The sequence below is a fragment of the Anastrepha obliqua genome, chromosome 2 (assembly GCF_027943255.1).
Source record: "Anastrepha obliqua isolate idAnaObli1 chromosome 2, idAnaObli1_1.0, whole genome shotgun sequence".
NCBI classification, from domain to species: Eukaryota; Metazoa; Arthropoda; class Insecta; order Diptera; family Tephritidae; genus Anastrepha; species Anastrepha obliqua.
Genome location: NC_072893.1, coordinates 50799616 through 50824688, shown reverse-complemented (window position 1 = coordinate 50824688; position 25073 = coordinate 50799616). Strand labels below are relative to the sequence as shown.

General features: G+C 40.2%; 1 protein-coding gene across 3 annotated transcripts in view; it reads left to right on the top strand.

Moving 5' to 3' along the window:
* Positions 1-25073, top strand: part of LOC129238801 (galactokinase-like) — a 125505-nt gene that overhangs the window by 10929 nt on the left and 89503 nt on the right. For all 3 annotated transcript variants that reach the window (XM_054873991.1, XM_054873989.1, XM_054873990.1), the window contains exons 3-5: positions 120-256; positions 11619-11807; positions 14524-14649. In XM_054873991.1, the coding sequence (XP_054729966.1) occupies positions 120-256; positions 11619-11807; positions 14524-14649 (452 nt within the window). The remainder of the gene's footprint in view (positions 1-119; positions 257-11618; positions 11808-14523; positions 14650-25073) is intronic.

The following is a 25073-nucleotide window of genomic DNA, read 5'->3' as shown; positions in this document are numbered from 1 at the left end:
AGATTAAGCCTTTCATTTTCCTTTGTCTCATTTTCTTCACCGTCATACCCAACTCAATTAAGTGCCTTAATTATTAATGTGCCTTGCCTTATTTCGCCTTACAAAAACTCTACTCTCAGGCACTGCCTATGGTGACGCTGTTGGTTGGCGGCCGTCGTACGGACACTAAGGCTTCGGTGTTTACGCACTGTGGTGGCTGTGATGATCCGAAGCATGTGGAATTCTCACTGAAAGACTTAAAGCCGGAATTGCCAAAGTAAGTAGCCTTATTTGCTTAAATATCCCCAACGGGGTTCGAACACCTACAATTATGCTACGAAATTCTAAACTTAAGTGCGTTCATTATTATTACACTGCTGTCTCGAAAACACGAATGCTCTTAATGCCGGTGTGTGTGTGTACATAGGTATGATTGTTGATGCTTGAAATTACGGTGGCGAATGCTGCACAAGCTTGTCTGCCGGCCCTGCGGCATCAAAAATTGCTCGGACACTTTTATCGTAGTAACTGTCAGCTGTTAGTGGTTAGCTGCTCGTTGGTATGTTTGTGTTGGTGCGTTTATTAACTCGCCTTCGACCGCCCAATTTCATTGTGCTGCTGCTTTGCCATATCACACCTTCAACTCTTCCTTCGCGCTGGCATCGAGTTACTTTTCTTTCAGAAGTTTGCAAATTGCCGTTGGTGCCCATCACCTGTCGTTGGTTTGTGGTTGTAAGTGACATCACAGAGTAACTGGAAATAGTGAGTGTGGGTATGTGTGTGTGTGTACTTACTCAAATGGCATTATCGTGGTGAGGGAAAAACAATAGCAAAAAGGTAAGATGAAAATGATGCACAGTAAGGACATCAGCAGTAGGACTCTCAGCGCTTCAAAAAGCGGTAGAGAGACATGCAATTTAAGTCCATTCGCTTTTGTGCATTCGACGCCTCACTGTCCGACATGCTAATGCAACCTTCTGAACCGCAGAGCCCCTTGGAACCCAATGCAGTTATTTTTCAGCTTAAATCCAGCCGTGCTGCTGCTCTTCAGAAGTTTTTTTTGTATTCATTCGGGCATATTCCAAATTTCTTGGTGTAGAGAGATAAATACTTAGTTCTTGCCATAAATTCTGTGAAAAATTTTACAATGCGTACAGCGAAAACAAATTCGCAGAAAAAAGCTCCGTTATTTTTGCTTTTGTTTCGTATGCATTGTCTACTCATAAATTATACGCGGTTTCGTGGCAAATTTCGCTTATTAACAATGGAGTGGGAAGCTAAGGAAAATCGCAATGCAATCATTCGATTAAAATGTGTGGCAAAAGTGCAAGTGAGGTTTACGAATTGCTGAAAAAAACCGAATATTTCCAGAATGTTAGTTTCACACACGATCAAAAGTTTTTCCCCAACATTTCTGAAGTCACAGACAGAAAAAATTGGTCGTCCTTGCATGGCTCAAAACCAGTGCAGCCATAAAATCCGTCCGAGAAAGAATTCGCAGAAATCTTCTTAGAAAACAGAAAATCATGTCCAGTTAAATGAATGCATCGACCAGATCAATGTCAGGACTAATTGGAGATGATCTCCACATGAAAGCATTCCGTCATTCAACTGGTCACCTTTTGACACCGAAATTAAGCAACGAATTGAAGATAATTAGACTCCACAGATGAGAAAATTTTCAGTGTTAAGGAAGCTTTTAATAGGCAAAACGACAAACCCTAGAGAATCCGGCACTCGAAGTGTAACCAACTTCAAACCGCTAGCGCAGCTGATGCACGCGTACCAGCTGTCTGTCAATTGTCTAAATGACAGTTCAGAGTATTGTTTACAAGCACACGGAAGCATTTTACCGATAGTAAACGCGAAAAAAGAAAATCAGTAATGGATTTCAAACGTCATAGAGTGATTGCATTATATTTGGCTGGAAAATCGCAACCAGCGATTGTTCATGAGCTCCAGCACCTTAAAGTAAATAAAGTTTTTGTTTATCGCACCACTACTCGTTACAATGATACTGGTAGCATTGCGAAACGTCTTGGAGGTGGTCATCAAGCGACTGCAACGTCACGTGAAATGGTTCAAAAGTGAAGAAGCAACTTGAGTGAAATCCCTGACGAAGTGCCAATCAAGTGGCGAAAAAATTGAAAATATCTGACCGTAACATCCGCCGATTACTGAAAAATAATCTCAAAGTCTAGCACTACAAGAGCCAAAAGGTGCTTGAACTCAAACCAAAGCAGCAACAAGTCAGACTTGAGAGTGCGAAAGAGTTGCTTCACTTGGCCGAAAGCGGTCAATTTCCGAACTTTGTTATTTCTGATGAGAAAATTTTTCAAATTGATAAATTCGTAAACTTCCAAAACGATAGGGATTATTTGACCGACCGTTCATACGAGAATTTGAGTCACCGATTGGCCACCAGGGGGCAGCACCCGCCGCAAGTAAAGTTTGGGCCACTGTAACCGGAGATAGACGCCCTCCAATCGTTTCCATTGAGCTTGGCGAAATATTATCGGGAAAGTATTCTGTTATTTTGAAGCCGTGGGCAGGCAAAAATTTCGGTGGCAGACCATGGACGTTTCAACAGGACTCGGCACCGTCTCGCAAAGCTCGAGTGAATAAATAATGACTAAAAAACAACGTTCCAAACTTCATAACGTACTCAATGGCTCTGAAATTCTCCAGACGCGAATATGATAGATTATTCTCTTTGGACCATTTTGGAAAGTAAAGTCCGAACTAAAAGATTCACCAGTCTCGCGGCGCTGAAAAAAGATATTGCCCGCGAATGGCCCAAAATACTTGCAAGTCACATTCGGGCAGCTTGCGACTCGTTTCTGGACCATCCCAATGCCATAGTCAAGGCAAAAGGTGGTCATATCGAGAAAAAGTAAATTGATTCTTAATTTTGTAATATTTTCACACATTTTTTACCTTGAATTGAATGAAAGTAATTTTCCAAACTAAATTTATGTCCTTTTTAATTGGTTACACTTCGAGTGCCGTGTTCAGCGTGGCCACCATCCAGCCTCCGTAATGGTTTGGTGGGGAGTGTCTTGGAAAGACGTCACATCTCTTCATTTCTACGAAAACGTGGGTTAAGATCGAGGCAAAAGTGTACCATGATGACGCCTTAGAAGACGTGGTGAAACAATTGAGCAGTACTCTCTTCCATGCAGACCGTTGGATCTTCCAGCAAGATTCCGCTCCAGCCCAGAAGGTAAATCCCACGCAGCAGTGACTAGAATAGAGATAGGAAAGATAAAAGGTGGATGGTTAAAACGGATAAATTAGTTTGAGGTCACTCTTCCACAAGTCTCTTGGATTCATTGATGAATTTTAAGAGATCCGGAAGAGGAAGAGTGTGAACTTTATCCATACTCAGTATATCGCAACCCAATATCCTAAGTCTGATTCTGAAAAGCGCCGAACAGCTACAGAGAAAATGCTGTGCAGTGTCGTCATTCTCAAGACAGGATAGGCATATCGGGCTGTCCACGACGCCCATGGTAGCCATATGCTGACCACAGACCTTGTGCTCTGTGATTACTCCCGCCAGTACCCTCAGGTCCTTCCTGTTGAGTTTTAGGAGACAGGTCGGTGTTTTCCTGTTTGGTTCTTTCACAAAGCACTTGACTACTCTGCAAGAGTTTAAACCAGACCAACGTGCTCTATGGGTAGACCTCATGAAGTCGTTAATCCATAGTTGAATCGATGCAGAATTGACACCTAGAAAGGGTTCAGGTGCTAGTGGCATACTTGCAGAGCCTTCATTTGCACATTTATCAGCTAACTCGTTCCCTATAATACCACAATGTCCCGCCACCCAAATAAGACTAACTTTGTTGTGTTTTGCAACACTGTTCAATTTTGTCTTACATTCACAGACTAACTTTGAAGAGCAGCGTGGGTTAGCAAGGGCTTTCAGTGCAGCTTGACTGTCACTACAAATTCCAATACTACCACCCCGCCACTTTTTCTCGATTAGCCGGAATGCCAAATTTAAGATGGCATAGACTTCCGTAAGGAATACCGTGGCCATCTACCCTGTGGCATAGGAGTACTAAGTGTCTTCGCCTAAGTACCATCCAGACCCGCTTCCATCACTGGTTTTAGATCCGTTGGTGTAGAAAGTGTGCTCATATCCCGTTAATAGATTCTCAGGACTTAACCATTGATCTCTATCTGGGATCAAAACATCATACTTCCTACCGAAGCTAACGACAGGCACCCGATTGTCCACTGGCATAGAGAACAGTGTGCACCGCTCCGACAACTGGTGGTATAGCTGACAGTGGCCAGTGCTTTCTTCATTTCCCCAGACCCCGTTTAACTTGAGCCTTTACGCCGCCTCCATCGCTTCCTTTCGAATTTGGAGGTCTAGAAGTTGCAAGTTGAGAATGGCATTAAGGGCATCACCAGATGTCGTACTCATGGCACCTGCGATACCCAAGCACACACTTCTCTGTAGCCTGTTTAGTGGTTTTACTCTGGAATTAACCATTGTGGCTTTCCACCATACTACAGCAGTGACTAAAAACCAATGTTCCTCGGTTCATAGTCAAAGAAGATTAGGGAGCTGGAAGTCCAGATCTGAATCCATTGGACTACAGTTTGGAATGTGAACTGGAGAACATGATCTGTCGAAGGCCTCACAGGAATTTGGAGAGTCTCAAACAATATTTGATTCGAGCAGCGACGTCAATATCATGGAAAACCGTGCGTGCTGCAATAGCTGAGTGGAATAATCCTTTGAAGGCTTATGTAAAAGCAAAGTATTTTCTCCCTAAAATTTACTTTTCCAAAAGTTCATCTCTTTATCATAACATTTGAAAATTAGAAGGACCGGCTAAAGGGCAGCTGCAGCGATAGTTTGTTTTGCGTACCTACAGTTAGGATATACGAGCATGTAGCTGTGGGTATTTGTGGTATGTGGATGTTACTATATATTTAAGTAAAAGGACAGTTGCTGCAATGCCATAAGATTTCCACTCGCACCGTAACTGTGTATGTTAAAACGAATTTCGAAAACTTTTTGCAACAACTAATCTGATGGTAATGCACAAAATTTGATGCCACTCCGGAGAAGATTTCTTATGCACCATTTTTAGTTGCATAATATTCAAACAGGGGGGGCGGTGCCTTAGGTTAATATATTTGCAAGTATATATAAGTTTGAATTGATGTCCAGCAGTAACTACATAGAAGTGGGTAGATATAAAGAAATAAAAACTTCGCGATTTTCAGAACCATTTAGATGTTCATAAGATTCTGAGTGCTCAAATTTTTACTCTTCTTTGATAGAGTTATTCGAAACGCAGCTTTTTGAAGAAGGTTAGTAAAAATATATTTTTATCCTAAATACAGCAAAAATATTTTTTTTTTATCTCCATTTATTTGATACAATCTGTTATAACAATAACAATAAGTACTATTTTTACCTGCTATTTAAAGAAGAGTAACTTTGGGTTCGAACTCCCAGTTCGTTACTTAACAATGAACATCATATAACATACAGGGTGGGCCATATAGCGTGTGCTTTTTGAACCACCTATTTTTTTGAGAATGGTAACACAAATGACATGTCAAATGTGTTCATAATTTACTTAAAGGTTTGTCATTTACGAAATGGGACGCTATACGCTTGAACAAAATTGGGAAATATTGAAAACCTATTTCCAAAGTGGTGAGTCTTTTTCTTCTTTTCTGATGAAGCTCATTTTCACATCGGTGGCTACGTCAATAAGCAAAATTGTCGGATTTGGAGCTCAGAAAATCCACACCTTACTGTAGAGAAGCAAATGCATCCACAACGAGTCACTGTTTGGTGCGGTTTTTGGTCTGGCGGCATCATCGGGCCATTTTTTTTTTCGAAAATGAGCGAGGAGCCACGGTTACAGTAAATGGCGAACTTTACCGTGGCATGCTCAACGAGTTTTTGTTTCCAAAAATTGAAGAGGATGACATGGACGACATTTGGTTTCAACTGGACGGTGCAACTTGTCACACTGCCAAAGTTACACTCGAACTTTTGGCCGAAATTCCGATATCAATTGGCCGCCTCGGAGCTGTGATTTAAGCCCGTTGGACTATTTTTTGTGGGGAGCCGTTAAGGACAAATGCTATGCGAACCATCCAGTCCAAACAATCGAAAATGTGCTTAAAAATTGGGTTGATCGAATGGCCTTCTGTAAAGCCAGTCGTGGCAGTCATTTGAACAATATTATTTTTCATTCATAAATGACAATGCTCAATCTTCAAAATAAAGAAAAAGGTTTGAAAAAATATTAATTATTTTTTTTTTATAGCCGATTCAAAAGCAAATTTCACATGACCTACCCTATATAATTGTTTTTTTAAGAGCTTGCAGACTGTGCGAGAAGATAACAACTTTGTCTGCGCGCGCCTGATGCGCAACGTCTAAAGTCTTTAACAATGCCCATAACTCTCCAAAGGTGGATGATGTGCGACATTCTATTTTAAAATCTTTTTGTTCTGATGTCAATCTCCGCAGTCAAGACCGCAGCATCAGCAACAAAAACATCAACGCCATCAGGTAAACACTGATGTAATTTTTGTGTAAAAGTAGCTCTAATTTCTACTGTGGTCACTTTGCTCTTAACGTTCGGGAGGTTGTGCGTGCCAACGCATAAGCTTTCTACAACCTCGAAGGATCCCCAATCTTGGTGTTGCTAGAAAAATCTGAAATTTTTTTTATGTACACAGTTGTAACTGGATTTTGTGCCAGATTTATGGGAAATTGGTTTATACTTTTTAACATTAAATTGTTTTAGCTTTATGATTCCTTTGGCTTTGAGCCACATTTCTCTCTCAGCGTCTTTTCTGCGAGGCTACGCACGACTCCTACTTAACATCCTTTAATTTCTTTCGATTTTTTTTTTTCACATGAAAGGCTGTGAAACTCCGAACCCGCTTGCCTCAACTTCTTTACAAAGTATTTCTACCAATTTTCTGTGTGGCTTTTAAAAAACTCTCCAGCATTGCCCAAAAGGCCATATGATTTCATCAAGTTGTTTGCATATCAACTCCATGGCACCAATGGCTACTCGCCACAAACAAGTGAAGACTTTACTATTTAACCTAGCTTACGTATGTACGAGTACATATCTTTGGGCAGCAGCAAACAACAACGACTTGTTTCATACATTTGATAACTTGGTGAGTGGCTCTTCTTGACTGATAGTCAACTCATCTGCAAACTGGCCAGAGACGTCTGCTGTCAAGTGAATGAAAGGAGAGTGGCTGTCGTGCAAACAAATAAAGTAACGACCAAACTGTAAAGCCTGAAATGTGTTGTTGCGTTTGTACACTAATACATATGCAGAGCAGTGCATGCGTTGTAATGAATGAAAATTTGTATTACAGTATTTTACGTAACTATGCAGACGCTGTAAACAGTTATGTTTTTTTGTCATTAATTATTTCTATTTAAAAGCTTTTAATAGCTTGTGAAGTGAAAAATTAGAAATATTCACTTTTAGAAGGCAGTTAACTCAACTTAGCAGGTCGCAACAGAAAATGTTATGCTAACAGAGAGAGAGTGAGAGAGATATCAGGCGCACCCAGAGCTGTCACTGCATAAGCAAAGTAAACGAGATCTGTTAGTTAAGTTTGATTTGAGAGGATTTTTAATAATTCAACACGTTTCCCTTTATTTTTAACACAAACAATTATTTAGACCTGCCATAAGTTCTGTTACAAGTAAACTCCGTTATAGATATGAAATTGTAATACTATTTCTAATGAAGTTGGTTCTAATTATATTTGACCGAGCTCCTCCTCCTATTTGTGGTGTGCGTCTTGATGTTGTTCCACAAATGGAGGGACCTACAGTTTCAAGCCGACTCCGAACGGCAGATATTTTTTATGAGGAGCTTTTTCATGGCAGAAATACACTCGGAGATTTGCCATTGCCTGCGGAGGGCCGACTGCTATTAGAAAAATGTTTTTATTAATTTTGCTTTCACCGAGATTCGAACCAACGTTCTCTCTGTGAATTCCAAATGGTAATCACGCACCAATCCATTCGGCTACGGCGGCCGCCCTTATCAGGTTGCTAATAATAGCAAATGTCTTTGTTAAGGACGGCGAATTCTTTCTCGGACGGCTTTTATTGCTGCACTGGTTGGAACTACGCGACAACGACCACATCGTTTTCTCTCTGTCACTTCAGACGTTTGGGAAAAACGATTGATTGTGCGCTCGAACAAAATTATCCAAATATTAAGTTTTTTCTGCAATTCGTAAGTCTCATTTGCACTTTTAATGGTTTAAAGCCAGCTCTGGTAACAATCTATTGCTCACAAAACTGTAATCCAAACAAAAATAAGCTGCTTCAGTTAACTCGACACGCCAACTGGAAGAAGACGAGGGTGGTTTTCATATCCAAGGCAGGGAGGAGGGGTCACGACTCGACCAAGGACTTCAGGTCCATGAGTCTTATATCATTTATCCTAAAGGTGTATGAAAGATTGATTGATTATCATATCCGAGATTACATCGAAATTATCTGCAGTGCAGGACGTTTACTTGAAAGGGAAATCCATGGGAACAGCCTTACGCGAGGTTGTACGGGCTGTGGAAAAATCTCTAGAGGGCAAACTTTAGTGGCCCTCATTAATATGGAGGGTGCTTTTAATAACGTTAGTGCGGAATGAATTGTGACTGCGTTAGATAGACTAGAGGTGGGAAGTCCGCTCTGTCTTTGGATCTCATCTTTGCTTGGCTGCAGGTAAGTTAATGTGGTGACAGGAGGGGCTAAAGTCTCTAGATTCGTACAAAGGGGGACGCCGCAGGGTGGTGCTCTTTCGCCGCGACTTGGACTAGTTGCTATTGACAAAGTTCTGACAATGTTAAGTACGGATAGGGTTAAGGTAGTAGCATACGCCGATGACTTAGTTGTAATGGTATCGGAACCGTTTCCCTTAGTCCTGACTGAGATCTTGGGACGTTTATTCGCCGTATTCAGTCGCTATGTCAATCCACAGGACGTGCTTTGGATGTAAAACGTGGTAACTCTGCCAATTGTAACGCATGAATGTCTTGTTTGGTGGGAAACTTTTCGAAAGGGCTGTAATATCACTACACTGGGGAGGGTGCAAACAACTGCTTGTTTTCGCATCACAGGTGTATATAGAACCTGTATCAATACTTTCCTTATTGTCGTTTTGCCTTACTTCCCATAGACTTCAGGTAATCAGGTTAAACGAGGTTGGCATCTGGAGGCAATCTCTCGAGGGTCTTGGTAGCATTTTTAGGCAGTTAACACCGTATTTATCTGAGCTTTGTACGGATCACTTTATCCGCAGACTAGAGTTTGAGGGTCGTGCCAGGGCAAAGTTTCCAAGTAGGCGAGATTGGAACGAGAGAAAAATCTGTACCGAGACCGTTACCTCTGTCTTCACTGACGGCTACAAGATGGAATAGAGTTTCTCTAAATCAGGCAATTTATCTGTTTCCTTAAAACTACCGAATACTGCTAGTATTTTTCAGGCAGAAGTCCTTGCCATCCTGCAGACATGCAAAATGCTTAAGGAATGTAGGAGCGAGGAAGATATGAACATTTCATTTCGATAGCTTAGCCGCCATCAAGGCCGTGACAACGCCATGGTGCCGGTCTAAACTGGTCAACTCCTGTAAGGAGGAGACCAAATCTCTTGGGTGCGCTGGCAACATTTCTCTGATCTGGCTTCTAGGACATAGGAAGATAGAGGGAAACGAAGTTGCTAAGGAGCTTGCCAGGAAAGGGTCAACTGAATTGATCTCAGAGACCTCCTATCCGGTCATTAGCATCCCCCTGACTGTTGTTAAAGGAGAATTGCACAACTTATAATATTTCTCAGGAAAGTGCAGAAAAGATGAAGCCCTCTTTTTTATGTGCCATTTCGAAAGCCCTTTGGCCTCAGTACAATAGACGGAGGATGCAGAAAGTCTTGGGGACTCCGCACCATTCAATTTCCAAACCCGTAGCTGTGTTTACCGGTCATTGGACAATCGGCTCACATGCTGAAAAGCTGGGCTTAGCAGTTAACTATTGCTATCTATTGCAGAAGCTGTGGGAACCTTTCAGGGAAGCAGACTGTTGAGCACTTTCTGTGTAAATGTACGAGTTTGGCAGCTCGACGATTAAGGTCCTTTCTGGGCCTTTCTTCGACAGCCTGCGGCAGTGCTTCAACCTTAATCCCATCAACCTTCTCCGTAACATCAACAGCTCTGGTTGGCTGTAAATATCTGCCCGTTGGAGGTCTCGTAATTGTATAAAAACGGCGCTTTAGTGCTGCTTGGGGCGTGCCAGTCGGGAACTTACCTACCTAACTCGCCTGCGATGGAAATGCTTGATATTTCATGTGAAAATGGACTAGAAATGCTTTTGATTGTCTTGTTTTGTTTGCTATTCGACATCACCAGAGATGAATATAAAAAATTTTCGAAAACAGTAAAATATTTCATAAGAAAATATTAGCATTTGAATTCTCAGTTATTTAGGGTATGCAAACTTCTGTCCAATACTATACTTGTGTAAGTGCATCAGCTCCTTGCCCAAAATTCAACTACTCAACTGTAAGATCACAAAGGAAATGGAAAAATGAGCTCAAAGTGTTTATGCAATGAAGTGAATTTGTGGATTTGTGTTCGTTTGAATGCTGGCCTGAAAGTATGTAAGTGTGTACGATCAATGTAGAGAACTTGCAAAGTAGCCAAAAAATGTGCCCAACAAAGTATGGAACGTTCATCAGAGGCGAAAAGCAAATTTTCACTTCGAGTATTTTACTTAAGGCCAGGTTACCCTTGATTTGTGTGCTTTTTTAAATAAACTTTATTCATAGTACAAAATATATTTATTAATCAATTTTTTTACATGTGAAAAAACAAATATTAAATTGCTTAAAAAAAATTTTTTTTTTTTTTTTTTTTCAAATGGTGGCTTTCAAAATGGCTGCTAAATTTTAGTTGATTCGTAGTTGGATGCCATCATATCTCGAAAACGAATTATCTGAAAGTAAAAAATCAAACGGTTTCATCTTCTGTATTGAATTGGTTATGACCGCAAGCAGAATCAAATATTTTTAATAAAAAAAAAACAAAATGGCGGACTTTTGAATTTTTTGCCACTATTTTTTCACTTTTAATTGTTTATAACTTTTTTAAATAACAATAAATGTTTGTGATTCTGCTTGCGGCTATAACCAATTCAATACAGAAGATGAAACCGTTTGATTTTTTACTTTCAGATAATTCGTTTTCGAGATATGATGGCATCCAACTACGAATCAGCTAAAATTTAGCAGCCATTTTGAAAGCCACCATTTGAAAAAAAAAAAAAAAAAATTTTTTTTAAGCAATTTAATATTTGTTTTTTCACATGTAAAAAAATTGATTAATAAATATATTTTGTACTATGAATAAAGTTTATTTAAAAAAGCACACAAATCAAGGGTAACCTGGCCTTAAGTGCGCTTCTGACAAAAACTCATCCAATAGATGGAAGGTTAGCTTTGGTGGTCACCTTCGTGTCAACTCTGATTACGGTTATCGTTGCACTCTTTCATATACTCATGCACTCACAACCTCACCTGTCTACTTACACATTCAATATTCACATTTTTGTTTTTCAGATGGGCCAACTATGTGAAAGGTGTTATTCACAATTTTGCTACCGAACTGAAGTTGGAGGGACAATTGCCCGGCTTCAATGCAGTATTTGCATCCAATGTGCCGGTGGGTGGTGGCCTGTCATCGAGTGCTGCAGTTGAAATGGCAACGTTGACCTTTATGGAACAGTTGACTGGCAAACAACTTGAGAGGTGAGGAAATTTGCAAAAAAAAAATTCAAATCAATAAAACAAAATGAATACAAGCGTAAGCAGACACGAATACATACAAAAGTGTTTTACAAGCTGGTCGACTAACGTTTGGAGTTTTATTTAATTGAGCTATAAATAAAAAAACGCATGAATATTTTCCAAAGAATCCGTTTTCTGTTAGAGCAAAACTTTGCTTTTAAACATTTGCACCCAAATCACTTCCATGACTGGCTTTGCCATAGCCTATTCTTGCAACTATTGTACATTTAAGCGAGCCTCGGCACTCATTCATCTGATCAATTTTATGTCTTAAATATTGCGTCGTCTCTGCATGGCGTGCGTAATATTGGGTAGTCGAAAAAGTCTTTTCGTATTTTGTCAATAGATGTCGTTGGAGTCATCTATCTCCAGTGCTACCAATCACATTGTGTCATATCATATGGTGTTAGAAAGGTGACATCTTAAGCTTCATTTAACAAAAAAAAAAATTAAATTCGGAGAAGTTGAAAAAAAGTTATAGCTGTTCAAAAATGAGTGAAAATAATGAAGAAATTCGCTATATTTTGAAATTTTTGTATAAAAAAGGAAATAATGCCACGCATGCCACCAATGAAATTTGTGAAGTTTACGGAGACGATGCTGTACGAGTATCAGTTCGTGTAGCACAACAATGGTTCGCTCGCTTCTGTTCTGGAAATTTGGATGTGAAAGATGCACCTCGCTCCGGTCGACCTATCGTTGAAAAAGTCGATGAAGTTATGGAAAGGATTGACCAGGACCGTCACATAAGCTGCCATGACATCGCCAAGGCACTAAGTATTCCTCATCAAACGGTTTTGAACCATTTAAAAAAAGCTGGTTACAAAAAGAAGCTCGATGTTTGGGTACCACATGAATTGTCTGTGAAAAATTTAATGGACCGAATTAACATCTGCGATTCTTTGCTGAAACGAAATGAAATCCAACCATTTCTGAAGCGAATGGTAGACGAAAAGTGGATCAAATACGACAATAATGTGCGAAAAAGATCATGGTGCAAGGGTGGTGAAGCTCAACAAATGATCGTAAATCCAGGATTGACGCCTCGAAATGTTATGCTGTGTGTTTGGTGGGATTGGAAAGGAATCATCCACTATGAGCTGCTCCAGCCTGCTCGAACGATTGATTCTATACTTTACTGTGAACAACTGATGAGATTAAAGCAAGAAATCGAAAAAAAACGGCCAGAACTGATGAGCAGAAAGGGCGTCGTCTTCCATCAGGACAACGCTTGGCCACACACATTTTGATGACTCGGCAAAAACTGGGAGAGCTTGGCTGGGAAGTTTTGATGCATCCACCATACAGCCCTGACCTTGCAACATCGGACTACCATTTGTTTCGGTTAATGCAGAACTCCCTAAATGGAGTAAAGTTGGCTTCAAGAGAAGCCTGTGAAAATTACTTGTTGCAGTTTTTCGCCAAGAAACCACAAAAGTTTTACACTGAAGGAATATTGTCTCTAGAAAAAAAATGGCAAAAGGTGGTCGACCAAAATGGTACATATTTGATTTATTAAAGTTCATTATAAATATAAAAAAAATGAGTTGAAGTTGGATTAGAAATACGAAAAGACTTTTTCGACTACTCAATATTTATCCTTAACGGCCTCATCAAAAAATTGTAAAGGGTGGTTAAGTTTCAAGGGCCGGTGTTGATTTTAAATGAAATACATTTTTTTTAGGAAATTGTCATTTCTCTTTACTATGACAATATTGGTATGGCTCAACTACGCGTGGAATAAAATAATAAAATATCAGCCAAATGGCTGCCGCGGTCTCCGCGGCACAACTCCATCCGATGGTCCAAATTTTCGATGACGCTGAGACATAACTGAGGTTCTATACCGTTAATGTGCCGAATAATCTCATCCTTCAGCTCTTGAATTGTTGCTGGCTTATCGACGTACACCTTTTCTTTCAAATAACTCCAAATAAAGAAGCCCAACGGTGTCGTTGACGTTTAGGTGTGGTTCACATTCAACATCGCCCCTTGAAATTTAACCACCCTTTATAATGGAGTCGAATCGCTGCTCCTGGACTGCGTATGAACCTAACCGTTTCGGCTGATTACTCGTTCTTTGAATGGAACTGAAATGTTTTTATGCCTTCCCCCACTTATTTTTGTGAAAAAGCGTTCCGTTTTGGCTCACCAATAAAATTAGAGTCAAAAAATTTATCATTGAAATTTCAAATTATGGAAGAACCGCCCAGTGTATCTGTGAATCTGTGACAAAAAATTAGAATTAAGAGGGTTTTACTGTTATACTAGATAATGCATATCCATAATGAAACTTTTATTTAAGTGGATTCTTCAGTACTTTTAGCTCAATTTTTGCCTAACAACTCAGCAGTTTACTGCTTTACCGGAAGAAAGTGTGATGAAATCGATTTATGCGGTTTTGTCTCAAATTCGGTACCTAGGCGCTAAAAAACAAACTAAAAATATTAGTAGATATATCTTTTGCCATTTTTCTCCTCTCTTGCCAGTTTTCTTTTCGCTACACTTTTTTTCAAAGGTTGCCTTTTTTCCTAATTTTGACATTCAGCAGTTCCTTGAAGCTGCAAATCTGTTGATTTTCCCACAGTATTACTGTTATGTAGTTTCTTTAGATATATATATACGTGTGTGCGTAAGTAAATGTTACCATTTTTTGTTTGTATTTTTTGTTTTTTAGCAACAAGAAACGTGCTTTGGTATGTCAAGCCGCTGAACATAAATTTGCTGGTATGCCTTGTGGCATTATGGATCAGATGATTTCCATTGCGGGCCAAAAGGATCATGCGCTGCTGCTGGATTGTCGGTAAGTAATGCGATTCATTTGGGGTTAGTAAGAAAAAATAGAGTTTGGCAATTAAAAATACCAAATGCTTAGTTTGATGTTCAAATGTGAAAGTTGTTGGTATGGCTTGCCTTGCGATGCCTTAAGCAGTGTTTGATTTATGTGGTTACGGGTAGTCAGAGGCCCGAAAGAATGATGATTTTCAATACTTTTTTTTTTGCTAGTCAGTTGCTTTATTTTACAAAAAAACATAGCATTAGCGCTTCCGCACCATTTTGTTGCCACATCCTCGCTTCCTACTTGTTTAATGGTTATTTACAGCATGCCTACATCCAGTCTGTGCAGTTTAAGAACCTTATTAGGTTGTTGACGTCTAAGCCAGACAGTTGTTCGAGACTCGCGAACAGCGGTTGGCCCAGGGTTAACATTCTGTCATTCCATAGGGCAGGGCATTCACAGAGGAAATGGAAGATTGTCTCCTTTTTCTCCGGTTGATTACAACTGTGACAGTATGTGTTGTCAGGGATAGACCAAAAGCCAGTTATGACTACCGTTACTCTCCAGGCGTCCCGTCGTTTCATATTTATCAATGTTTGCTTGAGGTTGTAGGTGGGCCATAACGTCCTGTTGATTTTGCATTTCGTCTGGTCACTCCATGTACAATCCGCGTTTCGGAGATATTTTAGGGAAATTGCATTCTTGACTGCACCTAATGGTGTGACTACCGGTACTGCAAGAACGCTATTCATGGCAGATCCCCCTCTTGCCAGTTCATCTGCTTTTTCGTTACCTTCTATGTTCCGGTGTCCCGGGACCCAAATTATGGTTATTTTATGGTTTTCACTCAAGGTTCTGAGAGTATTCCTGCTTTGCTCTACCACTTTAGAGGTTGTTGTAGCTAAACCCAGTGCCTGGATTGCAGCTTAGCTATCCGAAAGAATAGCGATATTGTCCTTAAAGGAGAAATCTGCAATCAGTAGCCTACAGGTTTTCCCAATTGCCAGTACTTCCGCCTGGAAGACACTGCTGGTATTAGGAAGACACACGGGTTTCTCAAGTTTAAGTCTGTGAGAAAACCGAGTTCCTGCATCGTCGCTAGTAGAGAGTCTACGACCAAGCACCACAGCAGCGGAGAAAGAACACCCCCTTGGGGACATACTTGCCTGGCGCTGACTGTGATTTGTTCGTCACCGCTTCCACCAGCGCTTAACAGCCTCTCAGAGAGCATGGAATATATACATACATTTTACAATGTGTCGCTCGGCAGAAGAACATTTTGAGCCGAAAGTGGCATTATCAAAAGCCCCCTCAATGTCCACGAACACGCCCATTGTGTATTCGTCAGCTTCCAGCCCGGCTCCAATATTGCTAATCAGATCGGGTAAGGCTGATTCACATAATTCTCCACGCTGGTAAGCGTGTTGATTTCTACTAAGTGGACTTGTTGGCAATATCCCCACTCGAATATGTTTCTCCCCCACTCGTTCTAGACTTTTCAACACGAACGATGTCAAACTGATTGGTATAAAACTGATTGGTCTAAACTTTTTGCTAGGGAATAGTCGTCTTTTCCTGGTTTCGGAATAAATACTACTCTTACGCGTCGCCATTTTGATGGTATATAACCAAGTGGAAGATAGGTTGTGAAGATCTCTTTCAGGGCCTCAATAATTCTACTACCTCCTTCTTTTTTAAGCATTGCTGGATATATTCCGTCAGGTCCAGGGGACTTAAAGTTCTCAAAGGAAGACAAGGAACACCTTATCGATTCGTTTGGCACTATCCGACTAGCAATATACCAGCTGTACCTAGAGGTTCCACCGTTGCTACCGTTATTGTTCATGCCACTCTCTACTTCAGAGAGAGTTCTACTATAGGGAAAATGGGTTTCGAGTAGAGCTTTATACGTTTCCGATTCAGAAATGGTGTATGAACCGCGTACTCTCTCCACTAATTTTAAATAACTGAATTTCATAGTTATCATATAAAATTTCTATACTGTCGACCCTTCAAATATCGTTACTATTTTGCTGTCACTTTAATGCCGAACAAACAAACAAAAAAGTGCCGCACATGACCTCTCGTAACCATCAACATTTTTTCTTATCTGCACTCTATACTCGTATATAATTTAATAACTTCCCAAATGCAGCATAGCACACACAAATTCAGTGCAGCCATAAAACCACAATGCATCCACAAAGTTCGAGCCATCGCGCAGCTTTTGTCTACCACATAAACAGCCAAAATTCGCTGATAATGTGCGAAGATTTTTCTTTTTTGTTTTGTAGGGGGGAAAAAGAATACAGGAAAATTTGGAAGAAAAAAATTTTTTTTTAAATATATCAAAAATGAAATAAATGCAAAATTATACAAAATCAACTAATAAAATAATAAAAGATGCACCACACTGACTGGTTGTGTTGCTGCAGTAAAAAATTGTGATGTGTGCTTTACGGGTATATGGAAAATTATAATAAAAAATAATTGTAATAAAAACAACATTTGCGCGACAACCAGCAACAAATTTACGACAATAGCGTCAGCTGGCTGGCAACCGCAGCAAGTAGCGCACACATACATGCTCACGTGCATAGGGGCATACACATACACACTCTCGCTTCCCTCTCGCGACCCCTCATAAATACTTATATGGCTGTATGTGTCCATGTTGCAAATGCCAAGCTGCTACTGCTGCTGTGGCTCTGAAATTGAAAAAGTTCCGCGCTTTTGTGGTGGAATGTATGAATGTATGCATGTATGTATGTATATATGTATGCACGTATGTCTGTATGTATGTATGCAAGTATGTATGCAGTAATAATAATCCCGCGCATACGACTTGACGGTTAGCAGCAAATTTTTTATTCAAAAGTGCTTTTGTTTAGGTTTTCGGTTTTTTTACTTGCTCTGTTTCTGCATTTTATTTATATAAATAAATTTGTATGCGAAAAGGCTGTAAAAAAATGCCAACATTGTCTTGGCAGACAAAATGTCATAAAAATGTTGCATACTCGTTGGTATAAAAAATGTTGCACTGCCAAAAACAGGCATTTACGGTATTATAGTGTGAATATTTGGCAATTTTTTCCAGCAGTTTACGATAGGGATAGCGATAGTTGAATGAAATGTTGTTTGATGGGAAGGAGCCTAAGCTGATTTTAAGAGTATTAAATAAAATATTTAAAATTAAATTTTATATTTAGAGGGAATTTGAAAAGATCCCTGGTTATTGAAATTGTTCAAAAATTTTATGATTTCGACTGAACTTAAGCTCCTATCAGCGTTTCAGAAAGTGTAATTCCTTTGCCGATCAGTTTTTGTGATTGCACACTGTGAGATGAGGGAGCAGATAAATTATTTGCATGGGAGGACACAGAAAGGGGAGCAGTTTAACTAACACACAAAATTAGAAAAAATATTCAAAGCAGCTAGTAAAATTAGAATATTTTCTAGAGATATTTATATATAGTATAAAATTGGCGCTTACACGTGTTTGGCCGAGCTCCTCCTATTTGAGCCGTGCGTCTTGCTGTTGTTTCACAAATGGAGAGACTTACAGTTTAAAGCCAACTCCGAATGGCAGATATTTTTTTTTATGAGAAACTTTTTCATGGCAGAAATACACTCGGAGGTTTGCCACTGCCTGCCGAGAGGAGAATCCTTTAGAAAAAGCTTTTTCTGCATTTCGGTGTTTTACGGAGATTCGATCCTATGTTCTGCGAACTCTTTCTCGAATGCCTTTTATGGCTGCACTGGTTCGAGCAACGCTTCTTCTTTTTGTCTGTCACTGCAGATTTTGACGATTGATAGAGCAGTACAGAAACATTCTCGAAATCAACCCCTACAATCCGATTCCATTGTTAACCAGCGAAATTTCCCACGAAAGCGAGTATAATTTATAACATTTCTGTTCAGTAAAAGTAAAAAAAAGTATAAATAGATCTGTACTTAGACTACGTAGAAAATTTTACGCAAGGGACTTGTCTTATGTGCCTATAAAATACGTGCAAGAACTAAAGCCAAATGACTATCGTCTCATTTTTGCTGATTGGGCTCATTTGGATTTCTTATTAGGTGCACAACTAGATAATTGTTTTTTTGATGAAAATACAACTTTATTCTGAAAAATTTGTTACAAGTGAATCATTGAAAGTATTGCCCATCGCTGGCTACTACTTTTTCCCATTTTTCTTGTGGATCTCGTATACCGTCGCAATAAAACTGTTCATCTTTTGAGGCTATCCACGGATCAATCCATTTTTTGATGTCTTCATATGAATAGAATTGCTGGTCAGCTGGATCGATGGTAACAGGTGATAATCGGACGGCGCAATATCTGGAGAATATGGCGGGTGGGGTAGGATTTCCCATTTCAGTGTTTCCATGTAGGTTTTAACGGGTTTGGCAACGAGAGGCCAAGCGTTGTCATGCAGTAGAATCACTTGTTCATGCCTATCCGTGTATTGCGGCCGCTTCTTGCGCAATGTTCAGCTCAATCGCATCAACTGAAGTCGATACCGATCCCCAGTGATGGCTTCGCTTGGTTTTAACATTTCATAATAAATAACACCAACTTGGTCCCATCAAATAAATACATACCATACCCTTTGAGGCGTGAATATTCGGCCGAGGCGACGACATAGAAGCATAACCGAGCAGTCCCCATAACTTTCCTTTCTTCGGATTGCTGTAAGGAATCCATTTTTCATCATCCGTCACGATGCGAAGAAGAAAACTCTTCCTTTTTTGCCCTTGGAGCAGTTGTTACAGGCGAAAAAACGACGTTCAACATCCTTTGGTTTTAACTCATAAGGAACGCAACTCCCCTGTTTCTGAATCATCCCCAAAGCATGCAATCGCTTGGAAATGGATTGACGGGTAACTCCTAATACTGAAGCAAGCTCTTCTTGCGTTTGACACGGATCCTCATTGATCAATGCCTCCAATTCAACGTCTTCGAAGGTTTTTGGCCTTCCTTCACGCGGACGGTCGTCAACATTAAAATCACCGTCTTTGAAGTGACGGAACCAGTGCCGGCACCTTGTCTCACTTAAAGCAGCATTTCCATAAACTTTTTGTAGCTCTCGATGCGCTTCAGTTGCCGTTGTTTTTTGAATGAAAGAGGAAAATCAACACTTCCCGCAAATGACGATTATTCGGCGCAAAATTAGACATTGTCACAAAACCAAAAGTATCTGATACCAAAACAAAATCACTAAAGTGTCGAAGCAGTTTGTTTACCATGTGTCTAAGCTTGGTTTATGACGTTTATGTTATGTTAGAGTCGACTAGCATACACTGCTGGCGGCATCTATTGATAAACAGCGAGAACTTAGTTGCGCACCTAATATAGGGTTTTTCAATAGGTGCGCTTCAACTTTTTTCCGATAGGGAGGGCGAACGACGCAATATTTTTTATTTTTCGCTTGTCATTTGTAAACTTCATTAGTATACATTTCATCATGGAACGCTACATACTTGAGCAACGATTGCGAATCGTGCAAATTTTTTATGAAAATAATCCTTCTGTTGCTGCTACTTTAAGAGCATTACGGCCATTTTACGGTCCATTTAACAAGCCGTCCCGTTTTGGGGTTATGTGAAGTCATTGGTCTACAGTAACAAGTCGGCGACGATTTGTGTGCTCAGAGCTAATATTGAACGCGAAATTGCTGGAATTTCGGCCGATTTATGCAAAAGAGTGGTCGAAAATTGGGTTCAAGGATTGGACTTCGTAAAACGTGCACGCGGTGGTCATGCAAAAGAAATCGAATTTCACACTAAAATGTATAAATTATAAAATTATAAGCTTTTTATATTGGGAGGTTGAATTAGTTTTAAAGGTTTTTTTCGAAGATTTGGGGCTTTATTGTGAAAAAACGGTACAAAATATTTTATTCGAAGTATTGGCTATCGCTAGCTATAACTTTCGCCCATCTTTCGGGCAATTTTCGGATGCCGTTTCTCCAAAATTCTGGCCGCTGCTTTTCTATCCATGACTCAACCCATATTTTGGTAGCCTCGTACGAGGAGAACCGCTGGTCCGCCAAATCGAGACTCATATGCCGGAACAAATGATAATCGGAGGGAGCTATGTCTGGACTATACGGCGGGTGGGGTAACACTTCCCAGCCAAGCGTTCCAAGGTATTTTTTGACAGGTTGAGCAACATGCGGCCGAGCGTTGTCATGTTGCAAAATAACCTTGTCGTGCCTTTTTACCGTTTCCGGCCGTTTTTCTTTCAATGCCCGGCTTAAATGCATCAATTGCAGTCGGTAACGATCCCCCGTGATTGTTTCGCCCGGTTGGAGCAGCTCAAAATATACGAAGCCGACCTGATCCCACCAAATGCAGAGCATGATTTTCTTGCCGTGAATATTCTGCTTGGCCGTCGACGTTGATGCGTGGCCGGGCAAACCCCATGATTTTTTGCGTTTAGGGTTATCGTAGTGGATCCATTTTTCGTCGCCAGTCACCACCCGATGCAAAAAACCCTTCCGATTTTGTCGCTCGATCAGCAATTCGCACGTAAAAAATCGCCGTTCGACGTCGCGCAGCTTCAACTCGTACGGGACCCAATGTCCTTGCTTTTGGATCATTCCCATCGCTTTTAGACGCTTGCAAACGGTTGATTTATCAACGCCCAATGATTCAGCAAGCTCTTCTTGGGTTTGCACGAGTCCTCGTTCACCAATTCCCCCAATTCCGCGTCCTCGAACTTTTTGGGCTGGCCAAGGCGCTCCTTGTCTTCGGTGTGAAAATCACCACTTTTGAATCGTCGAAACCAGTACTCACATGTTGAAATCGACGGAGTATGGTCTGGGTAGGCCTCCTGCAGCAATTCACGGGCTTGGGCTGTATTTTTTTTCAAATTGAAGCAGAAAAGCAAAGCTTCCCGCAAATTGCGTTTCGACGGCACGAAAGTTGACATACTCGGAGCACGAAAACACTGCGTTGTTTATACTTCAGCGAAATGACAGATACTGATAAACAAAGCCTAGGGATGAGGCTTTGTCATGAATATGTATATATTCAGTATTGCCAACGCGATAAAGTGATAAATAGCGCCATCTGTGTCTCACCTTTAAAACTAATTCAATATTAAATATAAAAATTATAAGCTTTATTGAACACAACCTTTTACCACGGAGTCTCTGCCAAAAAAGAAAGATCCATTTTCAACAGAACTCCCATTTACAAATTCTAATTGGACAATAATGAGTTTCACACTTTATTACTCATCGCTGTTAATTGCTCTGGTCGCTCTCATAACAGTCGCCTCACACTTTCATTGTAACTGCAAGTAATGCGTGTGCTGTTCGCTGTTAACTGAACTCGCTTTCACAGCAGTTGACTCACACTTGCATTGCAACTGTAGAAGCGCTGTAAAGTCGTATGCTTAAGATGTTCGCTGGTAGGAACACATCAGAGAGCATATCCGTGTATGAAGGTGGCCAGCAGTTATTTCTGCTTAACTTGTATAGCTTAACTTATATGTTCAAACCCGATAATAAAAATAAAAATTAGTAAAAAAAGTCAAACCGTTTGTGTTTTATTCAAAAAAGTTCAAAAGTTGAAGCGCTCTTACTGAAAAACCCTATATAATACTTTGAATTATTGAAAACAAAATAGTTAAAAATTTGGGTGATCGATTGGACGACGCAACCCATAGCCGCGGGGGACATATGCTGGATAATGAACGCCATGAAATTTATATAAAAAAATTTCTTTTAGTAAAAAAAAAATCATTCTAATATATTTCTGTTTTGCATTACAATTTTAAGTTCTCAAGCTCGTAAAGAAACATCCGCTTCATATAATTGGCGCGCGCATTCTTCGTTAGAAGTGTGGCCGATCTCTTTCTTCAATTAGTGTTGTACGGACTGATGTTTTTCCGGAAATGGAGTTACCTACAATTTTGCGCTGCCTTCGAATGACAGCTTTTTCATGCCAGAAATCCGCTTTGAAGGTTTGCCATTGCCTGCCGAGATGCCACTGCTATGGAAAAAAGCCCTTACTATAATTTGGTGTTTCATGTCCACAATTTGTTTAGGCCCTACCAAACAGTAGTCACGAACAAACTGCCCCTCATGTGCACGTGAACAAGTTCAGAAAGAAAAATTTTAAATGATTAATAAAATTTTTGTTTTCCTCTGTCTTTCCTCTTAAATTGAATCAGAAATTTCTTAAAAACTAATTCAATTCTTTTTTTCGTCTGTTCTGAATTGAATCAAAAATTTCTTAAAAATTCATGTACGCTGTTACTCATTGCTCTATTAAGATTTCTAAGGCGCTTTCGAATTTAATTTTATCTTTTGTGTGCATTCTCCAAAAATTGCAACTGTACTCACATATACATACACACACATCTGTTAACTTAGTGATGTGCTCTATTTTGCAAATGTTGTATTTTATTGTGTGCCAACAATTCAAGTTATCATAACAACTTCTATAGATACGACCACATTTGGCAGTGCGCAAGTGAACCAAAGGCCTTGCAGTACCAAAATTAAAACTGACTTAAATGCATACATGTACAGTTACGCATGTAATATGTGTGTGCTTTTGGGTCACTGTATGCATATAAACTGCAAAAAGTTGGAGTGTCTCAAAGCTAGTGGAAAACTAATTCATTTCGGGGTCCTACTGCTCCGCTTTGAATACAAGGAAATGCGTTCAAGTGACTCCTTCTATTTATGTGGAAATGTTTATACCATTAGTGGGAAAAATTACCATTTTCTAGTGAGCTGAGTAAGGAATTAAAGATACATATAATAAGTGTCAGGTGTTTTTTTAAGAGATTGAGCTTTTTTATTGTTATCTGGTAGATAATTTTATGGCATTTAGTGTTTGAATATGATATCCGGCGTATATCCGCCGCGGCTGCGAATTATTAGGATGCGGAATAAGTTCGCGGCGTTTTTGCCGAAGACTTTTATTTAAACAAAAAAAAAAAAACAATAATTATATCAATAAGCTAATGAATTATATATTCACCATTGGTGTTTACAACCTCTTCCGACCTCTCGACCAATTTGTTGATGCCGTTCCGCTTAAAATCACCTGGTCTGGTGTCAAAGAAGTTGTTGACCTCTGACCAGTTTTTAAGTACCTCTTTGTTATCGAAGGTAACGCCCTTCATAGCGATGCTAAGAATCAATTTGAAGGCGACTTTCTTTGTTTTTCGTTTGTATCGTTGAGCTCGTGAGGTACCTAGGCTCCCAGGTTCCCAATTTTTCGGTAAACCCCATTGCATGAAGGTGAGTGAGTATCGATCGCAGTCTATTTTTCCTGCCAATTCATGACTGGTTTGGCGACCGTTCTCCTTCAAAAGTGATTTGCGACGCTCTTCATCGAATTCAGAAGGCCCCCACAGCGGGGCATGTCATCGACGCCAAAGTCGCCAATTTCGGACTTTGCAAACCATTTTCGTGCTGTAGACTCGGCTAGTACAACCTTCTCCATACATGTCGCAAATTTCCCGGTCTGCTTCGGCAGCTTTTTGACCTCGATGAGAAGCAAAGAAGAGCAGGTGTCGATAATGTTGATTTTTGCCTTTAACTTTTAACTTGGTTTTGTAGAATAAAAATCATCGCCAAATCGGCATCAAGGCAGTGATACAAAGAAAACATCAGACTCATTTGATGTTGTGTGAAACAGCTGTGAAACAAGGAGAGACACTCTCTGCCGTTCCTGGAGCTACAAATTGTACGAAAAGCGTCCAAATCTGCAGCTATGCTGACGACTTTGCGAGGAGCCAACGCGCACTTGCTGACTGTACGCTGGAGCTGATAACTAAAGTAAGGCCAGCGGCGTGGAAGTTAATGTCGTTAAGACAAACTACCTCGTCAGGTCTTTAACCGCGACATGCTATGGCCACCTGGAGGTCGGCTCATATATTTTTCACAAAGAGAAGAGTGTTTGTAAACCTTAGCAGCTCTGCAGGCTCCCTAAGTAGTACAATGGTCTTCATGACTGAGTGATTGGACTTATCCAGCCCCCCATAAATCTAATCTAATCTAGACCCTCTAATCGGAGTGATAAACTAGAAGCTGCTAATAGAAGCTATTTTGCTCAGCTGAAACTCCTCAGAAATAAATTTCTATCGAGGTCGGGTATGCTACAAAGCCACAGGACGCTAATAAGACCAGTAGCAACATAAGGCTGGGAAGCGTGGGTATTGACATCAAACATAAAGAACTACCTTCTCCGCTTTGAGCGTTAAATCCGAAGAAGGATATTTGGACCGATAAGTGAAGCTGGTGGATCTTACAGAATCAAACACAATGTTAAGATCGAACAGGCGATATCAGGTCAAAAGATTGTGCGTTTCGCTAAAGCTCAGCAGCTGAGATGGTTTGGACACCTACAGGGTTTGATTGAAAAGTAATGAGCCTTGCCGCGCGGAGCGTCTGCCAAGCGATCAACCGAATCGGCTGGTG